Genomic DNA, 9,462 nt, shown 5'->3' with positions numbered 1-9,462 from the left:
TTTCACGTAACTCTTTTTCCTAACCTCTCCTCAAATCATATACTATCTATTCCTCCTATTTTCATCTCTATTTGAGCTTATTTTATAGCTTGCTTGTGTTTGTTTGCCGGTTGAGCCGTTTTCGCCCGTAGATCACGGAGTGACCGAGGAGGAGCCTGCCAAGGAGTACGAAGGCCAGTACCGCGAGCCGGAGCCAGAAGACCCGTACCGCGAGCAGGAAGCTGCCGCCGCCGACGCGTACGTAAGCGAAGGCAAGTTTCATCGACCCCTACGTGAGCGGTTGCATCCATGTGAGGACGTCTAGTTGTAGCCCTGGTTTAGGATCGATTACATATACTGGTACTTGAGTGATTGAGTGTGCTCATACATGCATATGAGTAGTTATGCATATCCAGAGTTGAGACTAGGATATGAAGGGTTTTGGCTGAGGCTAGGGCAGCTGGGTATGCTGGAGCCAGCGCTACCGTGGTGGTAGACTGGCAGGTGAGTGCTACCGTGGTGGTAGGCTCGAGTTGACATGTTGAGGGATGGTTGCTGCCCTGGTGAACCATAAGGACCGAGTTGTTTTGACATCTCACCTAGCTTACTTTAGTACGACCACAGGTTCCGGTATGGGCCGGACTTAGCCTAATCCCACTGGTTAGCCTGATGGTCGCAGGGATGGTTTACGGGTATGGACCATTGGGGTCAGGGCCCGAGGGTTTGTGCGGCCGGGCTGGGGCGTGACCACGGCTGGGTGTCGGCTATGTCGGTTGTCCGTTCGGGCAGTCGAGCGTGTAGGTACAGTGTACGACCTCTGCAGAGTGTATAACCTATTCGAATGGTCCGTGTCCACGGTATGGACAGGCTACGGTGTGGTCCTGACAACTAGTGAGCTACCTACTGTGGGTTGTGTCGGGAAGAGTTGCATACCATGAGTTGCATTGCTAATGCATTGTGCTTAATGTGCGTCGTACATGTCATTCCCCTCCCGTAGGGTGAGGTGGAACTTGCTGAGTACTCTTGTACTCAACCCTTGTTGATTTTTCTCCAGAGGATCCTGACTTTGTGCCAGAAGACTGCGAGTAGATTGTGTCTGCACCCAAGCTTTTCGAGTGGAGCCGTGATGGATGAAGAGCTAGTCCTGCATGTCGTTATGCTAGTTGTTATCTTATGGTTGTTCTATGTAGCTTTATGTTGTCACTTTACTCCTCATGTACGTGTTAAATAAAGCTCTGTATGACTCTGGACTCCACTTGATGTAACATGTATTGTGCTGGTGACTTAATTCGGTAAATAATACATGGTTTAGCCTTGATCTTCGGGTCGGGGCGCTTTAGCGACCGACACATGCACGAGCAGAGGAGGCAGAAGGGGCTGAGGGCAAACGGAGGATTGAGGGAAGCGCGGGAGCGGCAGCCGGCGTGGGCGAGAGCGGAGGGAGGAGGGAGGAGGAGCGCCGGCGAGGGAGGTGGAAGGAGGAGGGGTGCCGGCGATGGAGGGAGGTGCCAGGGAGGGATGTAGGCGCGGCACCGGGAAAGGTAGCGACTGATGCACTGGAGGTGGGGAGAGAGATAATGGGAGGGGGTAGGGCGGGGGTAAGAAAAATAAAAAAATCTAACATGTGGGTCCCGCGGCTTGTAGTTGGTATAGTGGAGAGATATAGAGGATGGATGGTTGCGGGAGAATTGGATATAGAGGAGAGAATCTCGATGGTCAGGATAGAATATTCTTTTTAGAGAATGGATATAGAGTACCATGAGCACAGACAGCCTAATGGACACGTTCGGTGCCAGCACTGATTTGTTTCTTGCCTTCACGCTAGGAGCCAAGAGCGATTCAAGTTGGAGGAGAGATCAGAGGTGCCTTTAAGAGATCAGAGGAGCAGGCAATGGATAAGATAGTCAATTCAGTGGTCCTATAGCAAATTGTCATAGATTTCTAATGTCATTTTGCAAAGACAATGTTTTAGTGGTTTGTAGCAAAATTTAGATTTCAAGACTGTTCTCAGCTAATTTGGCTCCAAGAAAATTACCGTACTAAAACGGTGGTGTCTCTAAAAAAAGATTATGATGGTGCTCATTTCTATCCTCGTCCACCATGGGGGCGGCGGAAACCGGCGCGTCGCCACCGGTGAGCCGACGTTCCCCGGCGCCTGACCCGACCTGAGTCTTGTGAGAGAGAGCGGATCTCTCCCAGTCGCCTATCACTCCCACCAGAAGTCTCTTATGGGGCAGGGAGTCAACATCGTCTCTGGATAGTTGGACACGTGTAGGGAGGAGATGGGCAGGCAGCAGATTCTCGACCGCCATTGAGGGCAGTTCCAACTCAAAGTGTCCATATGTAGTGTCTATGATGCCACGCCACAAAAAAAAACTATCTCAAAAAACTGCGCTGGAAGTTGCTAGACCACCTTTCCAGCTAGTGGGGTCCACTAAACGTGTAGGGAAGAAACTACCCTCGCCCCCGACACTGGATCTCGAGTTTCCTCATTCGTTGATGCATATGAAAACACCATTTCGTACATGAGAAACCATGTCTTTCTATTTTCTTCTCTCTCCTTATTAATTCACTTGCCATCTTATATTTTTGCTTACGTGGCGGTGCAATTAATTTTATAGACACCAGTTGAGGTGGAGAGTTGGGACTGCCCTGATGCGTCTAGATCAAGCCACACCAGGGGCCCGAGGACTACACCGACACTTGGCCTTGGTACCAATTTCCAATCGGCCAGGCATGAATGTGTGTGGCCATTGCAATCATGCCTCCATGAGTCCATGTGTCGAAACAGTGCGTCCGCAAGCAAAAGTTGGAGCCCCGACAAGGCTTGAAGCTACGGCCGGCGACACTCATCATTTGTCCTACGAAAGCTCTCCATCTGTTGTCGTAAACCATGCACGACGTGTCCACGGTGCACTTAATTTTTTAAACTAACCTGACACCAGAGTTGCCAAGTATTAAAAAAAAGATGAAGTCTAGACTAGACAATACAACAAATGGAAGAAAAACAACACGAATAGATTGAATTGGAATATCAACACATGCTAACTCAACTCAACTTTCGGACAGATTGAGACATTGACACGATTCACAATAACTCTGGCTAGTCGGATTGGGACATCGACACAAGCCGCATACGCCGGGGGAGGGGGGGGTGGTGTTGGCGAGCGGGGTGGCCGCGTAGGCCCCCGGGTCAATGGGCTCCGCTGTCATGCCGCTGCATATACACATGTAGAGCCCGAGCGAATAAACGATGCGTGCCCCTCGTCTCCGCGATCACCGTCCGTTCGTGTTGGTTTCTTGATCTGTCGCCCCTTACGCGAGTCACAAGATAGCACTTACGACGTCCGGACGGCGATGGCAAGGGTCGATCGAGCATTCGAACTCCCGAAGCACGCCCTGCCCCAGAATTGCAAAGTCTCCAATCTCCCCCCTCCCCCTGGCGTCGTCCCCGGACGGGAGGCTGAGCTTGCATGTCGCGAACAAGCTCAAGATATCCGTTTCGCTGCTGATGCGGCCTGCCGGCGCCACCGCCGACGGCTGATCGCGGCACGCAGTGATCGACATAAATACATAATGATGACCGCAAGGTCTCTGACGCCGCCGGGATAAGATTTATATATATTAATCAATAATTAACGATTTCACGATCTACACCTAGAATGGCCCCGATCTTTAGTTTCGCCCCGGGCCCCAGAAATCTGAGGACCGGGCCTAAAGCTGCACAATAACACTCCACGCTACTCAGACACAGCCACACTAGCCGGTCTCGCCACCACCACTTGCTACCTTCTTTTTTGTATTTTCACTTTATTGAGAAAGAAGGGAAAGAGAGAAGGAAAAAAAACTCCCTGTCACAGCTAAGCGACGCATGCCGAATCCACCATGCTAGAGAATGCTCAATGTCGCCTTCAGGAAGGGCACTAGACTAGAAGTGCTGTTGACATCGCCTAAGAAGGGTTGGATTTTCATCCGCATTCTCAAAGGGCGGTGAGGACTAGAGATGATGCCTCCAACGAGGAAGCAGACACCCGTAGACGTCGCCATCCAGACTTTCATCTTAACTTCAACCGGCCTATCTACGATGAAGCGGTTAGAGCATAGCCAACCCACGGACCCGGCGTTGCGAAGAAGGGGCTAATACAGTCAGCTAAGCCATCATGGCGCAGCTAATATAACCCACCTACGCTTGGCTACAGTTAGGACACCACCACAGTGCCGTTGACATGCACCCGAGCAAGCCACTGCCGGCCACGCCACCACAACGCCGCCGAAGCACCTCCGCAAAGACCTTGCCGGCCACCCGCACCTCACAGTCGGTGGCCACTGGAGCCGGGCCTGGAGCACCCTCATGCCGCAAGACGCGACGGAGGAAAAGCCGCTTGGCAGGGGGGCCTACGACCCCTCTTGCGGGAGAGGAAGCCGACCGACAACCGACGAGCTATAGCCAGGACCGGCGTCAGGCCGCCGGGACGATGATGCCACCACTATGCCGGGGGGCGAGCGTTGCCGCCAAGTCCCCGCTGACGACGAAGAAGCCATCACCAGGAATGCTCGAAGAGCACAGATCCGACCGCTATCCGAGCGGATCCGGCCAACTCCAACGTGGATCTGGCCACCGGCCGTGCCCACGGTGCACTCATGTACTCATGCTAGGTGTCCTTATTATCCATCTCATTTAGATCCAGTTTGAATTCTACCTAGCTCCGGCTCCACGAGAAGCTCTACCCAACATTTTGTATAAGGAACCGTTTATAGTAAAAAAATAAAGAAGCCCACTCCTCCGAAACTGCGAAAAATAGAGAAGTCCACTCCTCCAAAACGGCTCCAGCTCCTATGGAGGAGTCCGAAGGAGGAGCCCTGCCAAACGAGGGCTTGCTACAAACTGCCAAACGAGGGCTTACTACAAAGTTGAACTACGGACATGGTTAGGGCAATCTTTTGATTTTTGGTTAAAAAAAGAAAAACAATAGTCAGTAAAAATGGCGCTAAATCTTTTGATATATGATGAAGGTCAACGGACTCCGCAATCCGTATGGCAGTGGTAGCATCAATGGCTGTGCTCAGCTGTGCTACACCCAACCGATTTTTGGTGGGAATCAGTGAATGCAATGCAACACCCAACCGAGTACAAGCAGGACCAGGCTGCAGTGCCTTCCATTCATGATGCATGGCACGTTCCACGGCCCACATCCACAACAAACTCCGGCCGACAGCGGCCGCAGCCACCACCATTCCACACTGCACCAGCACCATCAGATTATGGTTATCCTCCGCGTGATCACTGCTCACTGAGTCACTGGTGGTGTGGTGATGCTGGACGTATAATAGAATCGCTGGTCTGGTCACAGAAACTGTAACTGCCATGCGAACGCACAAGGCCTGTCTTCAGTAGGAAAGGGACACCGAAGACCAGTAGCAGTCCCAACCAAAGAGTGAGCAGAGCATGCCAGCGGCCAGCCAGATCGCATAGCCCTTTCATGCTAGAAATGCAAGCCGGTGCCACATGGCTTTCCATGGGAAAAGGCCCATGCAAAACCTTTTGTTGGGGATCAAAAGGAAGCATATCACCTGTGGAATACCACGTTTATCCACTATCACTTTAGCTCTTTCCATAATATTCCCCCCTGACTACTGAGCAAGATTCAAACACATAACAAGCACGGCCCAAATGGTCAAGCAAGATTCATATGCCACTACAAGATGTTGTTCACTCATAACAGAGAGCAAAGATTAAAAAGAGTTAAACTAACTCGCCCCCACAATGTGACTACTGAGCAAGCACAAGGAAGTCCCATCTCAAATACAGCAAACTAGTTATCTGAGCTAGCTACTACCTAACATGTAACAGCCAGTACAATCTGTGGCACTATGGAAATGATAATGTTACATACCGGAGTACGCTAGTGCAGCTTCATGCCCTCCTCCCCTAATCTTTGTGCCACAATTGAGCTGTACAATGGTCGTATCCATCCAAAATCACCACCAGTTGTTGGTATAGCAATTTCTAGCTTGACCCATTAAGGCGCTCCAAGGTCTCCGCTACATGCCTCATCGATGGCCTCCTCTCAGGATTGGCCTGAACACAAGCGAGGGCGACTTTCAGCACTGCGATCATCTCATCCTCCCATTCCGAGTCCCGGGCAAGGAAAGGATCGAGCACGTCGGCAGATGGTTTCTTGTCCTCAATGCAGAACTGGACCCACTGGACGAGATCCATCTGCATGGTCTCCAAGAGAACCGCAGGCGATCTGCCAGTGATCATTTCAAGCAAGACCACACCGTAGGAGTAGACGTCCCATTTCTGCGATGGTTTCAGCGTCTTCAGTGCTTCGGGCGCTTGGTAGCATGACCCTTTGCTCATGAGAGGGCTCACTGAGGCATCTGATTGTTGGCTCTGGGCCTTTTCTAGACCGACTCGATCTGATTGCGTGAAAGGTGATGTTCCAGCGATGTTTGCAAGCCGCCCGAGGCCGAAGTCTGAGATGTATGGCTCCATGTTTGTTCCAAGGAGAACGTTGTTCGGCCTCAAGTCCCCATGGACATACTTTTTGGGGCTGAACTCATGCAAGAAAGACATCCCCTTGGCGACTCCCTTCACGATGTTCAATCGGGCCTCCCATGGCAATGGCGTGAATATCATCGTCCCAGGTTTACCTGAAAGCCATAGCAATTTGCCAGAGCTGGCAGTCAGCAAACACCCACGACACTAGCTCAAAACAACCACACATGTCCTACTACAAGTTCAAAACATAGTCCAGCAATCTTTATTCCAATTAGTAACACACGATCTTCAATTTCGGAGTAAAGAAAACATCTATACAGGTTATATCAGAAAGTCAACCTTTGACAGATACCAGATTCCAAACTGTACCAAACTTATACAAAAAGACAATAGCTCTTCCAAGCCTATAGAAATAAAGGAGTTGGTATGAACTGAATTCCAGAATCTTGACATACTACCATCACAAAAAACAAAACAATTGAAAATTCGGCCAAGCGCGTACCAATTTTCCATCATACTGCAGCTATTGCACTAAATTAGGAATCGGGCAATACTAGGATCCTGACAAACACAACTACGATAAGAAAGAAAATATATAACTACTTGTTCTTGAAACAGTAGAATCAATGGAAGAGGACACTGCCAAGTCATTGTTAAATCTCATCAGTGTGAGTTGCCGAACAGAATACATACCATGAATTGCTGCAGAGAGGCTGCCGTTAGGAATGTAATCATATATCAGCAGCTTCTCATCAAAAGACCAGTAGTAGGCTCTCAAGGTAACAATGTTGGGATGCCAGACCTTGCCAATAGCCTCAACCTCGGTCTGAAATTCCTTAAACCTCTGCAATCCCCCCTCCCCAAGCCGCCGGACGGCCATGGTGAGCCCGTCCTCAAGAACCACCTTATACACGATCCCAATCCCACTCTTCCCCAGCACAAAAGCTGAAGCCTTGAGCAGCTCATCCAGATCAAACCGCACTTGCTGGTCCAAGGCCACGAGATCGTACTGCTCGGCGTGCTCGGATGAAGTCCCGGACTCATCCCTACTGAAACATCCACAATCCTTTCCGCACCTGGACCCCTTAGAACCGGCAGCCGCATTGTGTTCCTTCCTGTCCTTGGATGAAACAGCCCTCCAGTAGCAGTAGAAGAAGAGGAGTGCAATGATCAAAATCCCCACCACATCACTCAGCACGATGGCCACAATGGCAATCTTCCCCAGCCCTTTGCCCTTCCCCTTGCCGCCACCGGCCGCGGACGAGTCCCCTTCGTTGGGCAGGGGCGGGTTGGACGACGGCATGGCGTCCGGCGAGCAGGGGTTCTTGAGCGGCGGCCCGCAGAGGCCTGGGTTGCCGACGAACGCCGTGGGCCCCCGGTTCTCGAGCGCCCCGTTCTGCGGGATCGGGCCGGAGAGGTTGTTGTAGGTGAGATCGATGTAAACCTTCTCGGGGAGCCTCCCGAGGCTCGGCGGGATTGGGCCGGAGAAGTGGTTGTGCGAGAGGTCGACCGTCCCCTGGAGCCTGGAGAGGTTCCCCATGTCCTCCGGGATGGCGCCGGAGAAGCCGTTGAAGGAGAGGTCGAGGCGCTCCAGCGCGGAGAGCTGGGCGCCGAAGCCGGCGGGGAGCGGGCCCGTGAGGTTGTTCCGCGCGAGCGCGAGCGCGCGGAGGTGGCGGCATTTGAGGATCGAGGGCGGGAGGGAGCCGTTGAGGGCGTTGGAGGAGAGGTCGAGGATCTGGAGGAAGGGAAGGGACCCGAGCTCGTCGGGGAGCGGGCCGTCGAGCGCGTTCCCGTAGAGGACGAGGCTCTGGAGCGCGGGCGCGGCGGAGACGAGCTCGGGCGGGACGGGGCCGAAGAGGCGGTTGCTGCGGAGGTTGAGGTGGCGCAGCGAGGAAGGGAGCGGCGCCGCCGGGAGCGCCGCAAGGAGGCGCTTCTTGGGGAGCGAGAGCGCGACGACGCGGCGGGGCTGGGTGGCGTCGGCGGGGGAGGAGGAGCAGGCGACGCCGTTCCAGGCGCAGGGGTCCGCGGCGGTGGCGTCCCAGTTGGCGAGCGCGCCCGTGGGGTCCTCGACGACGGCCGCCTTGAACGCCAGCAGCGCCTGGCCGTCCGGCGTGAGCGCGTCGGCGGCGGCGAGGAGGAGCAGGGGGAGCAGGAGGAGACGGAGCGCCATGGCGACGCGCCCGCCGCGTTGGGTGGCGAGCGGGTGGGGGACTGGGCCTCCTCTCTGCGAGGAGTGTGCAGAGCGATGGACGGAGGCGCTGCTGGTGGGGGAGGCTTCACTGATGACTGAGCTACTGGTGCGGTCGCGACTCGCGACTCGCCAGGGCCATGTTTGGTTTATATTATGAAAAAAATTTCATAAAAAGATGAATATATGTATGAGTATTAAATAAAATTTATTTGCGAAATTTTTTCGCGTATAGGTGTAACTTTTCGAGACGAATCTAATGAGTCAAGTTTTATCATGATTGGCTACAGTGATGCTATAGTAACCACGACTAATTATCCGGCAATCGTACGGTCAAAAGTCTCGTTAGATACAGTACTGTTACAGTACCATAGTTGTGGAGGTAGTTTTGTAATTAGACTTTATTTAATATCTTTAATTAGTGGTCAAATTAAAAAAAATCAAGGCAAATCAAACACGGCCTAGAATGGGGACGATTTTTTTAGCGTGCTTGGTTTGGTTTTGCTGCCGGAAATCTCCTAACAAAATTAGGTGTGACTATTCTATTCCTAGTCCGGTTTGGACCTGACCTCGAGGGCCGTGCGGCACTGCAACCGCAGTTTCCCTGTCGGCATTCTCCGTTAGGGCAGGTACAGCAAGGGGCGAAACGCTCAACACGTCAGCTGCCCGACCGAGCTGGAGGAGAGAGAGAGCGCCGAGCTTGTCGCCGCTTCCATTGCATAGCTCATCCACTGTTCATCCACTGTTAGGGCAACTCCAGTGTGCACTTTTTGAGGGTGCCTAGAGAATC

The 9,462-nt window shown here is 52.6% G+C and overlaps 1 protein-coding gene across 1 annotated transcript; it reads right to left on the bottom strand.

Moving 5' to 3' along the window:
• Nucleotides 1-5,623: 5,623 nt before the first annotated feature.
• Nucleotides 5,624-8,790, bottom strand: LOC120707044 (receptor protein kinase-like protein ZAR1). Its single transcript, XM_039991813.1, has 2 exons — nt 7,178-8,790; nt 5,624-6,636 (listed from the first exon to the last, which is right to left on the bottom strand). The coding sequence occupies exons 1-2, from the start codon at nt 8,652-8,654 to the stop codon at nt 5,987-5,989; spliced, it is 2,127 nt and encodes a 708-aa protein (XP_039847747.1). The 5' UTR covers nt 8,655-8,790; the 3' UTR covers nt 5,624-5,986.
• Between the last annotated feature and the right edge of the window lie 672 nt (nt 8,791-9,462).

Source organism: Panicum virgatum, chromosome 5K (genome assembly GCF_016808335.1).
Source record: "Panicum virgatum strain AP13 chromosome 5K, P.virgatum_v5, whole genome shotgun sequence".
Taxonomy (NCBI): Eukaryota; Viridiplantae; Streptophyta; class Magnoliopsida; order Poales; family Poaceae; genus Panicum; species Panicum virgatum.
The sequence above is the reverse complement of the archived record's forward strand: the minus strand, read 5'-3'. Positions and strand labels throughout refer to the sequence as shown.

What these genes read in the sequence shown, in the direction of transcription:
- LOC120707044 (XM_039991813.1), bottom strand. Translation starts at nt 8,654, where the DNA reads ATGGCGCTCCGTCTCCTCCTGCTCCCCCTGCTCCTCCTCGCCGCCGCC. An exon ending in CCTCTCTGCAGCAATTCATG is followed by an intron (nt 6,637 to 7,177) that starts GTATGTATTCTG and finishes TATGGCTTTCAG; the next exon opens with GTAAACCTGGGACGATGATA.